Source organism: Hemicordylus capensis, chromosome 12, assembly GCF_027244095.1.
Source record: "Hemicordylus capensis ecotype Gifberg chromosome 12, rHemCap1.1.pri, whole genome shotgun sequence".
NCBI classification, from domain to species: domain Eukaryota; kingdom Metazoa; phylum Chordata; class Lepidosauria; order Squamata; family Cordylidae; genus Hemicordylus; species Hemicordylus capensis.
Genome location: NC_069668.1, coordinates 22,535,869 through 22,555,170, shown reverse-complemented (window position 1 = coordinate 22,555,170; position 19,302 = coordinate 22,535,869). Strand labels below are relative to the sequence as shown.

Genomic DNA, 19,302 nt, shown 5'->3' with positions numbered 1-19,302 from the left:
GTCTGTGCACACAATCCTGAGCTGGATAGACCAGTGGTCTGACTCAGTATATGGCAGCTTCCTATGTTCCTATATGAGTACCGTAAGATATTCCCCTCCGGGGATGGAGCTGCTCTGGGAAGAGCATCGAGATCCCAAGTTCCCTCCCTGGCAGCATCTCCAGATAGGGCTGAGAGAGCCTCTGCCTGGAACCTTGGAGAAGCTGCTGCCAGTCTGTGTAGACAATCCTGAGCTACATGGACCAAAGGTCTGACTCAGTATATGGCAGCTTCCTGTGTTCCTATCTTCCCAGCCCCTCGAACACCTACAATGCACCATGTCAGAGTGTGGTGCATTATAGGGATCCTCCTGGCACTACTCAGGTGGCTACTTGTGTGTAGCTGCCGTGCAGATCAGTGCAGCGCTGACACACAAGCACTAAGTCCAGTTTAGGGGTGCCCTGGTGCCCAGAACCTGGGCTAAGTGGCGGGGTCCCTAAGTGGGTTGGCTGTGCTGCCGCCAGGAGCTCCCAGTGGTTCACACGGGCCAGCAAAACCTTCCTTAACCCTCCAGCTTACCCCTATTTCCAAAAAAGCAAAGGGGGTGCACACGGGGCAGAATATCTGGAGCCCCACTCCAAGCAGACACAGAGGTCTGAAGAGAGGAGAGCTGGTCTTGTGGTCACAAGCATGAATTGTCCCCTTTGTTAAGCAGGGCCTGCCCTGGTTTGCATTTGAGTGGGAGATGCGTGAGCACTGCAAGATATTCCCCTTCAGGTATGTGGCCACTCTGAGAAGAGCACCTTCCTGATTGCATGCAGAACATCCCAAGTCCCCTCCCTGGCATCTCCAGATAGGGCTGGGGGGAAATACTTCCTGCAACTTTGGAGAAACCGCTGCCAGTCTGGGTAGACAATCCTGAGCTAGGTGGACCAGTGGCCTGACTCAGTATGGCAGCTGCCTATGTTCAATCTCTGGCAGCATCTCCAGATCGGGCTGAGAGCAACTCCTGCCTGCAACCTTGGAGAAGCCGCTGCCAGCCTGGGTAGACGATCCTGAGCATGGTCTGACGCAGTAGAAGGCAGCTTCCGGGTGGCTTCATTTAGGGAGCACTGCAGTTGTTCATGCAACCTCTCAAGAGCAGCAACTGCTTCCGGGATGAGTCAGAGAGGTGGCTCTATCAACCGCTCCCCAGAAGAATCCTCCTGGGTCTTCCGGTGTCAAGCTAACCAATAGCTTCTGTATTTAAGAGGGCCAGAGTAATCACATTGCTCAAGAACCCCCCCCCCAGTTCTTTTGTCCGACCTAATCGCTGACAGACAGCAGGCAACCTTTCTTGTTGTGTTTCCATCTCTGCTTGTCATCCCCAAGTCTGGCCACCTGATGGATCACTTTGCCTGTGGTATGCAGAGAGTGATACTGCTGGGCGGCATTGTTTTCAAAGGAGAAGGCTCAGGAAGGGAGATGGGGAGGTAGCTACAGTGGAACAAAAGGCAAACAGAGAGAGCCAGAAGGTTGTTAATGTGGGGTGTGTGTGTGTGGTTTGAAAGATGTGGCGTCCTGAAGCAGTTGGGAATGGGGCCGTGACTGTGTGAAAAAATACTTCCTTTTGTCAGTCCTAAACTTCTTGGCAATCAGTTTCATGGGATGACCCCTGGAACTAGTGTTGTGTGTGAGAGAGAAACATTTCTCTCTGTCCCCTCTCTCTACACCATGCATGATTTTATACACCTCTATCATGTCTCCCTGTAGTCGCCCCTTTTCCAGACTAAAACGCCTCAGATGCCGTAGCCTTGCCTCATAAGTGTGGTGTTTTGGGTTAATCCATTCATTAATCCTGGCCAGCTTTTGAATGGGGCTTTAGTTACTTGTATTCCAGACTTGAAGTAAAGGCGGGGCTAACAAAACAGCCAGCAGCAAGAGCACGGAAAAGCAGCCTGCACTTGACTCTCTGCACATAATATTCCATTAAACTATTAATAATTCCAATTCTACTCCACTGCTTGTCCCTGCATACCACAATTGTTTTTGCTGGATTCTACGATAAAGACGGTGCTCTAGACCCCTGAACATCTTGGTTGCCCTCTTCTGCACCTTCTCCAGTTCTACAATGTCTGTCTTAAGATACAGTGACCAGAACTGTACGCAGTACTCCAAATGTGGCCGCACCATAGATTTTATAAGTGCATTATAACATTAGCATGACTGTATCCTTGAGCTGAAGCTCTTTGCTTCAGACTGGACTTGTGGCCCTCTGGACTTGTGGCCCGTCCTTTTCCAGGCTTCTAAAATCTTCACTTCCTTCCTCCTTTATACAGAAAGATGGAATGGTTAAGCCTCATGACCTGGTAGAGAAGCCTCAGAATCCCTTGATGAAGAAGAGACGGCAAGTCCTTGGCAATGGGCTGGCGTTCTGTCCCAAAAAGAACAGATTGCACCATCACCACTACGGTTTGGACCGGGAGAACGACCATAACCTGTGCCATCACTTCAGGAAAAGAAAAAAGTTCCTGACTGGGCTCCAACAGGTAGGAGACCACACCTGTTGAAATGGTAGAGGGACGTTTTGCATTTCCCCACTGGGTGATCATTGATTTGAAGGCGCTGTCTTTGGAAAACTGAACTGATTTCCCTTCGGGCTGCTATATTGCCAACACCCTTCTGTGGCTGGTCTGTCAGGGATTGTATCTTGATAAGTTACCCAGAGCAGGAAGGGAATTTTGTGGCTGCGTTAGGGATTTCTGTGACTACTCTTCTGAAATGTTGAGGTCATTCACACAATCAAAAACTGTGTTCTGCCCGGGTTTGGGAGCTGTGTGTGCTCCCAATTTTCAGTTGTGTGGAAGCAAGGTGGGAGGAAAACCTGGGTAGAAGTGATTGTGTGGAAGCAAGGTAGGAGGAGAACCTGGGTAGCTTTTCCTCCTACCTGGCTTCCACACCAACACTTCTACCCAACTCCTACCTTGGTTTCACACAACTGAAAACTGTGTTCGGGGGCACACAGCTCCCAAACCCGAGTAGAACATAGTTTTTTTTATTGTGTGAATGATCTCATTATCTCCTTGGGACTCTGAACCATTTTGAAAATGGAACTGGTGAGATCAGGATTGACTCAGTCAGAGAAGCCAGACAATTGCCACAGTGTGATCACCATGGCAGAAGTGGCATTTGGGTCTGAGATGCTGATGGATTTTATCTGGATGCTTTTAGCTTGTGAGCCACATGCTGGAATCTCTCAATAGCAGAAATTATTGTTTCCAAGGATTATATTAAATACATAAATTACTCCCCCCCTTCTCCTTCTGCTCCTCCTCTTCTTATCCTTCCCCCACCTGCTGCTGCTCCACTTCCTCTCCCTCCTGCTCTTCTCCCCCTCCTCCTGCTCCTCCTCTGCTCCTCCTCCTCCCCTCCTCCCCCTTTCTCCTCCTCCCCTCCTCCTCCTTTCTCCTCCTCCTGCTTTTCCTCTTGCTCCTCCTTTCTTCTTCTTCTTCTTCTTCTTCTTCTTCTTCTTCTTCTTCTTCTTCTTCTTCCTCCTGCTCCTCCAAATCAAAAATAAACATTGGACTGGTACTTCCTACAGTGTTTCAGTGGGCTTTTTTGTTTTTGTCTTAAGATAATAATGAAGCTTATCTTTGTAAGGGAAGCAGGGTTTGGGTTTGACTTTCTCGAAGATGGCGTGCTTGTGGGTGTGTTTGTGCATGTGCCAAATCTGTTGCGGATATGCTGAAATTTTGAATTCTTTCTGGACGTTGAGCAGAGGGTGACGAGGGCAGGCCCAGAAGCTTCCCCTTGGAGAACTTTGCAGCTGAGTTTTTGGGGTCATTGGGACTGAAAGGGGTGGCCATGCCTACCTTTTTACCTCCCCTCCCCTTCTTCTGCCACCACCTGCCATTTCGCAGTGGTGATAACAATGGTGACTGTCCCCTCAGTGGTTATTGCCCCATTGGCTACTGGTTTTGGTAACCAGAATGCCTTGGGAATAATTCTATTCATCCTGTAATGTTATTCTCAGGGGCATTCCAGGGAAGGTGAAATGCCCACTACCACTAACACCAACAACATCATGATGTAATGTCATTCCCAGAGGTAGAAATTAAACATTGTTCTAATTAGAATAAATGCAAGGCATACCCAGGGTTCGCAGTCCCCCCCCCCCCCGCCCACTCCCACTCTCCCATCTATCATACTGGAACCCTGACTCTCACCAAAACACTATGAAGGGGAGCAGACGTTGAATACTGACAGTTTGCTGCCACTGCTATTCTTTAAATAAATACAAGCTTGCCTTCCATGAACTCCACACATTATGGTGATTGGCATGAGTATTCCTGCATCAAGTGCAGCAAGTGAAAGAACATGCTCTTTGCCTTTGAGTGGAAAATTACTGAGCAACTGCACGGCAAATGGCCTAGGGGTATGCACAAAACCACTTTCCCCAGTTCGGTATTGAGCCCCTAGAACCGGGTCCCCAGCTCGGTTCGAATTCAGATGGGTTCAGACCAGGTTTGAAGCACGTACTACATGTTTAAAAATGTTAATCACAGCTGTGGGGGCGGGACGGTGGCTCCTCTGACCCCTGCTGGCCTCCCCCTAAGTGTCCAGGGCTGACGTGCCAGTTTGGGCCTCTGTGTATGTGGTTCTGTGCCCCCCTCCCTGCTCTCCCATCCACATTCACACCAAATGGAGAGTGAGCTCTTTGCAGTCTCGCTGACTGCAGAGAGGAGGGAGGACTGGCTGTGCGGGCTAGTACATTCATTGCACGTTTGGGGGAGGGAAACAGCAGGTCCATTTTTTGTCCCGCCCCACCAAAATGTTTTGACCATTTTGTTCCCTGCATTCTGATGTACAACTTCGAAAACCATAGGTGAAAGGACCTCCGGTTTCGTGTTAGGTGCAATTGCAGTCATTCCCTATACAGACTGGGAGCGGCTTTTCCAAGGCTGCAGGCAGGGATCTCTTACAGCCCTATCTTGGAGATGCTGCCAGGGAGGGAAGTTAGAACCTTCTTGCTCTTCCCAGAGTGGCCCCATCTCCTCAGGGGAATAGCTTACAGTGCTCGTGTGTAGTCTCCCATTCAAATGCAAACCAGAGTGGACACTGCTTAGCAAAGGGGACAATTCATGCTTGCTACCACAAGATCTGGTGAAGAAACCTACCAGGGGATGCCTTCCAAATTCTAGATGTATATAGCTTTGCATCTGTGCTTCCTGTGATACGGAGCGGAACACGCACTGAGCTGGAATCTACTGATGTCTCCAGAACTGGTATTTCCTGACCCAGAAATATGAGTCCTGATAACTTGTTCACCTAAAATACTGAATGAAGATTATACCCCCTGAATAATCCTCTTACCCTTCTCTACGGGAGGAAAGCTGGTCATGTGGCAGTGAGCCTGAATTGTTCTTTTTGCTAAGTAGGGTTTGCCCTGGTTTGCATTTGGATGGGTGACTACATGTGGGCACTGTAAGATATTCCCATTGGGTGATGGGGCCATAGCTCAGTGGAAGAGCATCTGCTTTGCATTCAGGAGATCCCAGGTTCCCTCTCTGGCAGCATCTCCAGGTACGGCTGTGAGAGACTCCTGCCTGAAACTGTGGAAAGCTCCTACTGGTCATTTCCCAGTCCACCAATGCACAGCCCTAGGAAACAGAGGCTGCCAAACGTTCTGTTAGAAAACGAGGTGAAACAGTTCCTAAGGATATATTAATTTATTTAACCCAGCACCAACAGATGGTGGCGATGAAAGCTTTTGAAGTAGGCATTGCAAACTGGTTTGCTCTTAGGATGAGGAGGCTCTTTTGACTGATGAAAAGATGATTATTTCCCACCTTTAAAACTTGGCCCTGGCAGTAATGGAAATGAACCTGGGCATCCGTGTGCCATAAATATTGCAGATGGCCTCCTTCAAACATCTTGCTTTAGAATAATAATACACATTGGTATAATTATGGCCGGTACGCACTTAGTGGAACATCAGAGGTACCGATGGAGATGCTATTTCCTCAAGCCATAAAAGCAAAGCCAGCAGGCTGCGCACTGTTTTAGAGCTGCTCATAAAAGAACTCCTCTGGAATGGAATGGAGTCATCATCTAACATGGGAAGAGCTCATTGGCCGGATCCTCTTATGTAAACAGAAATGTGTAATTTGAGATTCCAAAATCTGGTGAGAAATGAGGGTGGATTTCAGAAGCATCCAAAACTAAGCTGGTTTCAGGTTGCATCTCTGGAACCTGATCTTTTGCCTTATAGTATCCGTTTATGAAATGCTCTCTGAAATAGTTGATCCCGAGAGCTGGTCGCTCTCTCTCTCTCGCTCTCTCGCTCTCTCTCTCTCTCTCTCTCTCTCTCTCTCAGAGAGCATATTCCAAAGCCCAGGGCAGCCACAGAGAAGGACCAGTCCTGAGTCGCCACAAAATATGCTGGTGGCAACTGTAATCAGACCTCTCCAGATGGTCTTAATAGGCGACAGCGTTCATGGCATAGAAGGTGCTCTCCTAAATACCCTGGGCCCAAGTCTTGTAGTAGCAAGCCTGGATGGTCCCCTTTTTTAAGCAGGGCCTGCCTCACTGCTTGTCAAATGTAGTAGAGTTGTTTTCTTTCCGGGGCGGAAAGGGAAAACACAGACCTCAACTGCAGCATCTCCTAGAATTTAATTTGAAAACCATAAACCTCAGCCTTGTAGCCATTAAGAAAATGGTGGCATTTTCCTGCTTCCTGACGTTATTCAATTACTTACTTCAGGGGCGTAGCAAGGTTGGAGTGGGCCCAGAGATGAGATTTTAAAAAGGGCCCCCCCCACTCAAAGTCCAGGGCCTCCGCACACCCCAGGCCCCCAAGGATTTAAGTCTGATATTCCAAAATAAGTATGCTGCCTGCAAATACATTTCACTGAATACACACAAGCACACGTCACAATATATAGTGATATACATTGAGTACTATACATTTGTTTTACTTTTAATGCCTAGAACACACTAGAAAAATGAATGATTAAAATGGCCCCCTCGCTGCAGATTAGCAAAGGAAACTTTCAACCATGCAGGGTGAGCCTATGTTTGTTTTCTCAGAATTCTGAACAAATTCAGTTGATTCCAGGAGGTTTTTCACAGGAGGCTTTTAAAGCCCTTTAACACACATCTCCTCTGGAATGGAGGTGCTGCATTCACATGTTGGCCAGATTTACCCTGCAGTCCCTGCAAGCTATTGGGGAGCAGTTCACACACAAGAAAAATAAAATAAAATAAAATCATAACACATGCTTCACAGTTCTCACTCAGACCTTCTGGGTTGCAAAACAACTTGAACATAAGTGCATTTATAAATGAATGAATGAATGAATAAAATAAATATAATACTGTTTCTTCCAGAAGTTTTTGTAATTTTCTGCCATGAAACAAGGACTTTATAGGACTTTTATAGGACTTTTTAGGACTTTTTAGATAGTTTTTAGGACTTTTATAGGACTTTTTAGATAGTTTTATAGGACTTTTTAGATAGTTTTTTTTTAAGCCAGCAAATTTTCCAAGCTGTTTTAAAATAAATATTCAGAGACTTCTCGGTCTCCCCCCCCCCCATATCCAAGCCCTATGGCAAGCAGATCCCTATATATCCAGGGTGGGGGGCGGGAAAGGTAACCACAAAAAGGAGTTCACACTCTACCTGGCAAATGCTGGTCTGGGTTAAGCAGGGCAGCAAGGGGTCTTCTGCTGCAGAGAACACTCTGGCTGCCTCCTCCTTCCTGGCTTGCTTGGGCCCTACTCGAGTTCAGGCTTCACTGCGGCCTACACGGAGGCCTCCGTGGAAGCCCCGCCCACCCGCCGATCAGCTGAGAGGTGGGAGAAAAGGAGCTCTTTGCAGCTTGCCTGCTGCTTCGATTGCGGGCCAGCAGAACAAGCAGGAGAGACGGCGAAGAGGGCAAGTGGCTGAGGGGCCTTGGGGCTGGGCAGGGGGCAATGGGGAGTCACGTGAGGTGCCTCTGGGGGGCCCCTCCAGGCAGTGGGGCCCCCAGACAACTGACTCCCCATGCCCGATCATTGTTACCCGCCTGACTTACTTTGCCTGACTTACTTTGCCTCTGCCTTTTGAGCATAAACCATATCTTTAGCTCCTGACCTTTGGAGAAACTTTGAATAGCAGGGAGTCAGCACTTTAGAAGCAGTCAGTTGCAGGCAATCTTGCTGGCTTCTTGTTCATCCTCTCCTGCCATGCTGTACAACACAATACACATCCCTGCCTTCATATTTGCTGCTCAGCAATCCTGCCGCTTGCTCTGTTTGAACAGCCGACTTCAGGGAAAGCATGGCTGTTAGGCAAATGGTGAATTGGGTGACGGGAGGAGTGGGCCTCCATTCTTCTGCATCTTTATTTTTTCCAGGGGGGTTACTCTGCTCCAAATTCTGCTCCTTGTGAATTCTGGTTTAACTCGAGGGCTCTTCACACACATGGCTGCCCTTCCTTTTATTGAATGATGCACTCTTGCTGAGGAAGGGCATAGGGAATAGGGATGTGTAAATCGATTCGAACTTGAATCGGTTCAGCTTGAACCTGGGTGATTCGAGTGATTCAAATTCAAACAGAACCACCAAAAATTGCCCTTTTAAAGGGCAATTTGAATTGAATTTGAAACAATTTTTAGAATTCAATTCAAATCCGAAACAAATCGAAACATTGGTTTTGTGCACATTTCTAATAGGGAGTTCGCTGGTAGCCACAGAACAAACTCCTGATGGCAGCCCCCATCCCGGTATTGTTGTTGTGCATGCGCTAGCCAGATCCCCTGCATATGATGTCATATGCAGGGGATGTGGCCACTGTCAGGAAGAAGAATTGCACAGCCCCTCTTCTACTATTCATTCCAGCACCAGCTGGGTGCTTCTTTCCATTCCTCATTCCTAGTCAGTCATCGAATCCAGCCCTCTGCTCAGTGCAGGAATCTTCTATGGCATCCTTGACAGATAGTCACCCAGCCCGTGTCTGAAAAGCTCCAAAGAAGGAGAAATCACCTACTCAGACATTACAGGGTGTGTGTGAGTACAGGTGTCTGTACACAGGTGTATATTTGTCATATTCATATTCGTATTGTGTGAGTAATGTTTGAAAAGTGAACCTGAGTATAGGCCCCTTCAAAGACAAAATGTATATTGGAAGAACACGCTTGTACATGCTTGAACATTAGGAATGTGCACAAAATGTGCATGAATTGATTCAAATTCAACTGGACTGAGCGATTTGAACGAATCTGTTCAATGTCTGTTCAGTGTTTCCGAATTGAATTGAATTCTATTCAAATTTGAATCGATCCATGTGAATTTCATGCAGAACATGATTGCACAATATGTGTGAATAACTGTGCTTGCATATAGACCTGCAAATGTCCTGTACACAGACTGAACGTATGTTGAACTTCAGGCGCGAACAGGGCCAGACGGTTGGCCTGTGCACATTTTAGGTCTGTGATGCCCTACGGTATTGAGTTGATCAGGACATTGTTGATAAAGAAATACAGCATTTTGGGAACAGTTGATGTCATAGACATCTGATTCACTTGAGAAAGAGGTTTTGAAACAGCTGCCCTCCGGGTCTCTGTTGTGGTTGTTATGCACCAGTATTTATTAATGGATTCACTTTATGTATGCTGATTTTGGAGCTTTTTATGGTTCATTTTCATGTATGTTGTGTGATAGATGTTGTATATTTATATATCTACCTTTGCTAAACAGGATTTACCCAGGTTTGCATTTGATTGGGAGACTATGAGTGAGCACTGTAAGATATTCTCCTGAGGGGATGTGGCCACTCTGGGAAGAGCTCCTGCATGATTGCATGCAAAAGGTTCCAGGTTCCCTCCCTGGCAGCATCTCCAAAAGAGGGCTGAGAGAGACTCCTGCCTGCAACCTTGGAGAAGCCGCTGCCAGTGTAGACAATACTGAGCTAGATGGACCAGTGATCTGACTTGGTAGAAGGCAGCTTCCTATGTTCTAGTTAGTGCAGTTATTCATATTAAATTTTCTTACTATATTTATTGTGATTACTCTTATGAGATATCATATCTGAATTGGTATAAGGCGTTGAAATGGAGGCACTAAGGGAGGAATCTGTTTTGCGTCCCAGCACGTCTCTGTGGCAGCATCTCCAGGTAGGGCTGAGCGAGACTCCTGCTTGAAACCTTGGAGAGCGGCTGCTAGTCCGAGTAGACAGTACTGAGCGAGATGGACCAATGTTTTGAATCTGCAAAGGCCGTTTCCTATATACTCCGATGTAACTGTGTCAGAATCCTCATGACATTGCTAAGGTTAGCAAATGCAGATAGATGGGAGGTCTGCATGAGTTCCTGTGAGCACCTGCCTGGCATTCCTCGATCTGTAACTGTGGGTATTCAGAGCACTCTCCTTCCAACTGACAGCCCTGTTTTTGCACCATCCACCACCCCTTCTTCCACATCTTTTCAGTTTCTCAGTTGTTCCCAGTCCTCAATTTGGTTTTCCCAATGGCTGAATGCAGTTTAGAATATACTCAGTTAAGTATATTAGTTTATTAATATACTTAATAAACTATACTTAATAAACTTAAGTTTATTTTAGAAGCTTATTATAAGTCCAGTTAAGTATATTAGTTTATTATGGCCAATAGCCCAAAACAGAATGTGAATCGTTCTGAATGCAGTTTTTTAAAAGGGGGAAATCCACTACTACTACAACACTACAACAAATATGTATATACCACTTTTCAACAAAAGTTTCCAAAGAGGTTTACATAAAGAAATAATAAACAAACCAACAAATAAGTAAGCAAGCAAGATGGCTTCCTGTCCCCAAAGGGTTCACAATCATAAAAAAAGAAACAGAAGAGACCCCAGCAACAGCTACTGGAGGGATGCCGTGCTGGGGCTGGATAGGGCCAGTTGCTCTCCCCCTGCTAAATAGAAGAGAATCACCACTTCTAAAAATGATATATTCCCAGGAAGTATATATACTGTAGTCGCCCGGTGAGGAGCCAGCCTCAGGACTGGATTGCCTAGGATGAGGACAAGGCTGACGTTAACCCCCTCAACAAGGCTGACGTTAGCCTCCGCCTTGCCCACTCAGTGGGTGATGGGACGCTGCCCAGGCTGACATTAACACTGTTGGAGATCCATTGCCAGATGGCATCAGCCTTTTGCACCAATAACCCAGGGGCAGAGCCATCATTGAGTGAATGGGTTCAGAGAATCTGGGCTGCTAATGAAAAGGGCCGCTGGAGCCCCCATTGCGTGTGACATTGCGCACCAATGGGGCGTGGCCTGATTGCCTGAAGGCCCGCCCCAGTCCTCCCCCTCTGCTTTCCAGGCAGCGCTTGCTGCCTGACAGCGTTTATTTCCCTTCCTCTCCCTCTAGCGAGGGAGAGGAAGGGAAATAAATGCTGTCAGGCAGCAAGCGCTGCTGAAATGAGATGAGGAGAGCTTGCTTGGGACTCTCTGGAGCAGTGTTCCCTCTCACAGGGATTCCCAGATATTGTTGACTAAAACTCCCAGAATCCCCAGCTGCAATGGCTCTTGCTTGGGAATTGTGGGAGTTGTAGTCAACAACATCGGGGAATCCCTGTGAGAGGGAACATTGGTCCCTTGACCCTCTCTTCTGTTCCTGATCTTGACTTCTGCATGACCGGTACAACACCTTTGCTTCCTGGTCCTTCCAAGTAACTGCCTGCAAGGCCCTGATGCCACCACACTGTTCTCATTAGGGCAACTGAGTCACAATGACCTCTCAGTACAGCTCTAGAAACGATGTTTTGGAAGGTCCATTTAGAAGGTCTGTGTCTTTTGGGGCCACCTGGAATCGATGTTCTGTCGGCTTCTTGTCCCGTCTGTTTACTGGCTGGATGCACTGCAGTTAGAGAGGTCTTCCGTTTCCATAGCCTGTCTGCTCTCGCAGGAAAAGGGTCATAGAAAATCTAAACTGCCGTGACCCGGATCCCTGTGTTTGGTAGAGACATACGGCAATAATAGATTCTCTCTGCACTGAGTATCTTTCTCTCCCTTTTGCCCCCGGAGCATTTCTTCTGCAAAAATAAAATATCCCGCGGTTCAAGGTCAAGGCACATATTAGAAGGACTGACAGCTATTCATAGGCATCAGGGACTAACTGCATAGGTGGGGCTATCATAGAAAAATGATGATGATGATGATGATGATGATGATGATGATGATGATGATGAATTCGATTTCTATACCGCCCTTCCAAAAATGGCTCAGGGTGGTTTACAAAGAGAGATAACAAACAAATAAGATGGACCCCTGTCCCATTCTAAAAAGAAACGTAAGACACACACCAGCAACAGTCACTGGAAGTCCTGTGCTGGGGGTGGATAGGGCCAGGTACTCTCCCCCTGCTAAATAAAGAGAATCACCACATTAAAAGGTGCCTCTTTGCCCAGTTAGCAGGGGTTCTCCTCCTCCTTGTATTGATTCTTCTCCTCCTTGTATTGATAGACAGCTATATTTTATTGCAAGTCTATTTATTTTCGATAATTTTCCTCCTGAGAAACCTATCCCTCATGGGACACGCTCCTGCTGGTGGCCCCTCACCTGTACTGCATGATGTCATACATTGGGGTCTTTGGGAGGAGAGCTGGTCTTGTGGTACCAAGCCCGAATTGTCCCATTTGCTAAGCAGGGTCTTCCCTGGTTTGCATTTGGATGGGAGACTATGTGTGTGAGCTCTGTATGATCTTCCCCTTAGGGGATGGGGCCGCTCTGGGAAGAGCAAGAAAGACCCAAGTTCCCTCCCTGGCATCTGCGAGATAGGGCTGAGAGAGATTCATGCCTGCAACCTTGGAGAAGCCGCTGCCAGTCTGGGTAGACAATACTGAGCTCGATGGACCAATGGTCTGACTCAGTATATGGCCGCTTCCTCTGTCTCTATCCCTGGAATCTAGATTTCATTGCAAAGAACTGCAGTTCACATTTTAGAGTTGGTGTGAGTGTGTGTCTTTATGGGTGCGTGGACACACAGACCATGATCTGTTCCCTCTGAAATAACAAACCACCCTCTTTCTGGGGGCTCCATACTTTCATCAGTCTCGCTGTGAATATTGCTGGTCCTCTAAAGGTACTGATGCCCTTTCTCAGCAGAGAGAAACACATCTGAGGATCTTCTTAGGTTCTAGCCCCCTCTGCAGACGAAAACACAGAAAAGCTCTTTTTCTTTCTTAATGTTATTTTCCCACCCAAAGCTTTTCACTGTTGGAAGCCAAGGCAGAGAAGGGACCCTCTTCACCACTGATGCGGCCAAAGTGTAGAAAATACAGCTCTTGCTTTTATGGATTATTGCTTATTGAATGGCATTATATTAAATGGGTTCCGCACTGGAATTGTATGCTAGATTATACTATGATGAGAACCCTCCTAAGAACCAGTGTCTGTAGGAAGAGCTCCCATGGATTGTAGAAAAAAATCTAGAAGAACTCAAGAAAGAATCTGGATTTTTAAAAAAAGAGTGATGTTCCACATCAGAAATAAGGCCAGTCCCTATTCCAGAGCTGCACAACTTGGGCAGTCTCACAACTGTAGTCTCACAATTATAGAGGAGAGCTGGTCTTTTGGGAGCCAGCATGACTTGTCCCCTTAGCTAAGCAGGGTCTGCCCTGGTTGCATCTGAATGGGAGACTAGAAGTGTGAGCCCTGGGAGAGATTCCCCTCAGGGGATCATGGGGCTGCTCTGGGAAGAGCACCTAGGGTCCAGGTTCCCTCCCTGGCATCTCCTGAAACCTTGGAGAAGCTGCTGCCAGTCAGTGCAGACAATACTGAGCTAGATGGACCAACGCTCTGACTCTGGCCGCTTCCTGTGCTCCTAACCGGCTACTGTTGGACTACAACTCCTAACATCCCCAGCTATTGGCCACTGTGGCTAGGGATTATGGAAACTGTAGACTAACAACTTGAGAGTATCAGGTTGGAAACCCCTGGTGGAGACTATGGATCCCTTTCCAGAGCTCTTAGGAACACAGGAAGCTGCTATATACTGAGTCAGACCCTTGGTCCATCTAGCTCACTGTTGTCTACCCAGACTGGCAGCGGCTTCTCCAAGGTTGCAGGCAGGAATCTCTCTCAGCCCTCTCTTGGAGATGCCGCCATGGAGGGAACTTGGAGCCTCCTGCATGCAAGATTATGGATGCTCTTCCCAGAGCAGCTCCATCCCCTCAGGGGAATCTCCTACAGTGCACACACATGTAGTCTCCCATTCAAATGCAGCCAGGGCAGACTCTGCTTAGCAAAGGGGAGATGTCCTGTTTGCCTTCTGCAGGAATGTGCTGTCTGTCTGCCAGATGCTCTACAATCATTCCTCCCTTGCCTGCCTTAGAGCCTCTTGTAAATCAAAGCAAATCTGTGGCTTATTTTTAAATGCAGCCCCAGCAGAGTGTAATTTCATTACAGCGGCCTCCTTCAGTATGGAGCCTCGACAGCAGCTGTTGGCAGCCATCTTTGTCCTCTTCTCTCCCTTGGTCATGGATTAGGTTGGGTGACCTGCCCATTCTGCAGAACGCTATTTGCTAGGGAGATCTCTGTGGAGCTACTCAGTCAGACCAGAAATACGGAGAGGAGAACTGGTCTTGTGGTAGCAAGCATGAATTATCCCCTCTGCCAAGCAGGATCCACCCTGGTTTGCATTTGAATGAGAGACGACATATGAGCATGATTAGATATTCCCCTTAGGGGATGGGGCCACTCTGGAGAGAGCATAGGAAGATAGGAAACTGCCATATACTGAGTCAGACCATTGGTCCATCTAGCTCAGTATTGTCTTCACAGACTGGCAGCGGCTCCTCCAAGGTTGCAGGCAGGAATCTCTCTCAGCCCTATCTTGGAGAATCCAGGGAGGGAACTTGAAACCTTCTGCTCTTCCCAGAATGGCTCCATCCCCTGAGGGGAATCTCTTCCAGTGCTGCTCACACTTCTAGTCTCCCATTCATATTCAACCAGGACGGACTCTGCTTAGCTAAGGGGACAAGTTATGCTTGCTACAACCAGACCAGCTCTCCTCCCTTAGTCCAGCTCTCCTCTTCTGCATGCTTGCATGCAGAAGCTTCCCAGTTCCCTCCCTGGTGTCTCCCATTCAAGTGTAAACCAGGCTGGTCCCTGCTTACCAAATGGGACAGTTGATGCTTGCTACCACAAGACCAGCTCTCCTCTGTGGAGACCTAATCTTCTCCAACCTTGCAAATGTTGGTCCGGGCTCCTTTGGACCCTTCTGAAAGCCAGAGTCGGGGTTGGTATTAGGATAAGAGTCATACAAAGATGGCAAAATATTTGTAAATTAACCATGGATACTGAAGTGGCGCAGTGGGGAAATGCTTGACTAACAAGCAGAAGGTTGCCGGTTCGAATCCCCGCTGGTCTGTTTCGCAGACTATGAGAAACACCTCTATCGAGCAGCAGCAATATAGGAAGGTGCTGAAAGGCATAATCTCATCCTGTGTGGGAGGAGGCAATGGCAAACCCCTCCTGTATTCTACCAAAGAAAACCACAGGGCTCTGTGGGCTCCAGGAGTAGAAATCGACTTGACGGCACACTTTACCTTTACTGATGGTGATCCCGGAAGAACAGTTGTCTCACCCCAGAGAGCCACAGGGAAAGTTAGTTAACACCAGAGAATCTAAGGGGAAATGACGTAACTCTAGAGAAGTGTATGAGAAATCAGGAAATCGGCTTCTGGTGGCTGCTTGTCAGTGAAAAACAGGTTGAAAACCTTTTGAAACATAACAAAAAAATAGATTCATGCCCAGGCGGGCAGGCAGGCAAGTGGGCCGAGAGGGCAGAAGATGCCCTCCATCACATCTGCCCTCTCTAGGGGGGAAATGTGGGCTTATGCCATCATTTGGAGCTCTTGAAAGTTTTGATTTTTTGAGACAGGGTTCAGAAAAGTACAGTCCGAACTGGGCTGGTCAGATTTGAGTCCGGACTCTCTCTGAACCCCTCCAGTTTAAGTAAAACCAGACATCACCCCATTTTACCATTCCAATTTTACACAGGCCTACCGAACCAGATTTCAGACGGGGCCCAATCCATTATTGCCGCCCCGCACCCCCATCTCGGAAAAGACTGCGGCCTGCGACCTTGAGAGCACACAGCAGGATCCGAGGATCAACCCTGGCAGGATCCATGTCTGTCATATATAAACAGCTCCGTGATTTGAGGAACACAGAGCTGTGAAGTGTGGACTGGAGAGACGATCTGTTTGATGGCAAGTGTGTTCGGAATTGCCTGGAGAAGCTGGGTCAAGGACACTCTTGATGTCAGGAGCCGTGAATTGCTCCCTAGAAGATGCTTGAGAAAGACAAGTGGAGTGCTTTAGACAAGCTGCTCAGAAGAATCGGGGGGGGGGGGGAATCAGCCCAAGAATGCTCCTTTCTTCCCTTGCTCCTTTTAGCATCTAAGCTATATAATATATAATTATGGCTGGCTTTGAAATCCACTTAACGGGGAATTCGGGTTCATTTTCAGGCAGTTCCTTGGAAGGACGAGCTGCTAGATGGAGAGGGAGGGGATCTGCTCATATGCTGTCAAGCACGGATCGTCCCCTTGGCTAAGCAGGATCTGCCGTAGTTTGCATTTGGATGGAATGCTGTAAGTTCCCTCTTTGGCTTCTCAAAGATCGGGCTGAGAGAGATTCCTGCCCACAACCTTGGAGAAGCCGCTGCCAGTCTGTGAGACAATACTGAGCAAGATAGATCAATGGTCTCACTCAGTATATGCCAGCTTCCTATGTTGCTATGTAGTCTCCCATTCAAATGCAAACCAGGGTAGACCCTGCTTAGCAAAGGGGGAAAATCATACTTGCTACCAGAAGACCAGCTCTCCTCCTTGAGCCTTTCCTGAATCTCAGGACTCCTCCTTGAGGCTTCCCCTGGGTTGGGAAAGACTCTTGTCCTGAAACCTTGGAGAGCTGCTGCCAGTCGGTGTAGACAATCCTAGGCTCGGTGGACCAAGGGCTTGACTCAGTAGAAGGCAGTTTCATATATTCCTATGCTCCAGCCATGCTTCTGGAAGGCTTTCCGAATCCTCTTCTCCCAAGTGCCCCCCGTTGCTTCCTGACCTTGTCATGTGACTGAGTGTCTGACTTTCAGCACGTATCCTGTTACTGACATGTCACCCGATGACATCCAGGGAGAACCCCCTGGAGTGAAATGTAGCATTCTGAATTGCAATACTTAGACAAGGTGGCATTTCATATTAGTGAAATGAGGTGGCAAGGCGTGTTGCTTACTGGGTCAATTGTCTCGTCAACGGGCTGGCTGAGTGCTTCAGATTCCATTGCTGCACCTCAGAATCTCTTTCAGCCCAGCTGTTGAAGAAAAGGGGTGCTGGTCTTGTGCTAGTGAGAACGACTTGTCCCCTTTGCTTAGCAAGGTTAACCTTGGTTTGCATTTGGATGGGTGACAGCATCGTCTGCTGTAAGATGTTCCCCTTAGGGCTGAGGTTCTCAACAAATTAGGAACGTGCACGAATCAACACAAATGGTCAATTATTTGATTTATTTTTAAATAAATTATTTTTAAAAATTATTATTATTATTTTACACAGTCAGACAGGTGTTATTGACTGGTGTGTTTTATCCAGACGTCGAGCCCTTCCCAAGGATCTGGGATGCCAGAATTTTATTGTCAATGTTGTTGCTGTTGTTATAGATGTCGTCGCAGAATATAGGCTGTTCCCAGTAAAGCTGCTTTTTGTAATTGGCTGATGGTGATTTCTGTGGCCCCGATGGTGTTGAGGTGCTCTTCAAGGTCTTTTGGGACTGCACCCAGGGCACCAATGACCACTGGGATTACTTTGGTCTTTTTCTGCCACAGCCTTTCAATTTCAATTTGTAGGTCTTTGTATTTGGTGATTTTTTCTATTTCTTTTTCTTCTATTCTGCTATCCCCTGGTACTGCTACGTCGATTATTTTGACTTGTTTTTCTTTCTTCTCGACTACAGTTATTTCTGGTGTATTGTGTGGCAGATGTTTGTCTATATGTAGTCGGAAGTCCCATAATATTTTTAATTATTATATCTTGTTTACACAGTCAGGTGTTCTTGACTGGTTTGTTTTATCCAGACATCGAGTCCTTCCCAAGGACTTGGGATACTAGAATTTTATTGTCAATTGTTATAGATGTCGTCGCAGAATATAGGCTGTTCCCAGTAAAGCTGCTTTTTGTAATTGGCTGATGGTAATTTATGTGGCCCTTATGGTGTTGAGGTGTTCCTCAAGGTCTTTTGGAACTGCACCCAGGGTGCCAATGACCACTGGGATTATTTTGGTCTTTTTCTGCCACAGCCTTTCAATTTCAATTTGTAGATCTTTGTATTTTGTGATTTTTTTCTATTTCTTTTTCTTCTATTCTGCTATCCCCTGGTATTGCTATGTCGATTATTTTGACTTGTTTTTCTTTCTCTCGACTACAGTTATATCTGGTGTATTGTGTGGCAGATGTTTGTCTGTTTGTAGTCGGAAGTCCCATAATATTTTTACATCTTCATTTTCTTCAACTTTTTCAATTTTATGGTCCCACCAACATTTGGCTACAGGTACCTTGTATTTTTGGCAGATGTTCCAGTGTATCATCCCTGCTACTTTGTCATGCCTTTGTTTGTAGTCAGTCTGTGCGATCTTTTTACAACAGCTGATTGTACAACAGCTGGCACTTGCTGTTTGTGGTGGATTTTTCGACTTTGGCTCTTATTGCATTTGTTCTTAGTGCCTGTTCTTGTGCAGCCGGTATTAAACCCTCTGTTTCTTTCTTCAAGTTGCCATTCTTAAGCCATTGCCAGGTCTTGGTGATGTCTGATTTTCCACTTATATTGGGCAAATATTGACCATGCAGGGGCTTATTTTTCCATTTTTCTGCTCGGTTTTTGACTTGTTCTTTCTTGTAGGCCTGCTTTGTTTCATTGGTGTTGAATAGTTTCTCGTTCTTGACCATTTGAAGTACATCTTCTTCACTGTCCTTGATATATTCTTCAAGGCCTCTTTTCTCCTCCTCTACTGTTTGATGGACTTGCAGCATTCCTCTTCCACCTGAGCTGCGAGGGAGGTATAGCCTATCGACATCACTGCGGGGGTGCAGAGCATGATTGATGGTCATGATTTTCCTGGTCTTACAATCTAGCGTCTCTAGCTCTGCCTGGGTCCAGTCTATTATTCTTGCAGTGTATCTGATAACAGGTATAGCCCAGGTGTTTATGGCTTGTATGGTGTTCCCGCCATTGAGTTTGGACTTGAGGATTTTTCTAACTCTCCTGATGTATTCACTTCCAATTTTTCTTTTAACTTCAGTTTGTGCAAAGTTATCAGCCTGTAGA

The 19,302-nt window shown here is 46.9% G+C and overlaps 1 protein-coding gene across 5 annotated transcripts in view; it reads left to right on the top strand.

Annotated features, from left to right (window-relative positions):
- Window positions 1-19,302, top strand: part of LOC128336082 (autism susceptibility gene 2 protein-like) — a 534,832-nt gene that overhangs the window by 16,339 nt on the left and 499,191 nt on the right. For all 5 annotated transcript variants that reach the window (XM_053275240.1, XM_053275238.1, XM_053275241.1 and 2 more), the window contains exon 2: window positions 2,297-2,506. In XM_053275240.1, coding sequence (XP_053131215.1) covers window positions 2,297-2,506 — 210 coding nt within the window. The remainder of the gene's footprint in view (window positions 1-2,296; window positions 2,507-19,302) is intronic.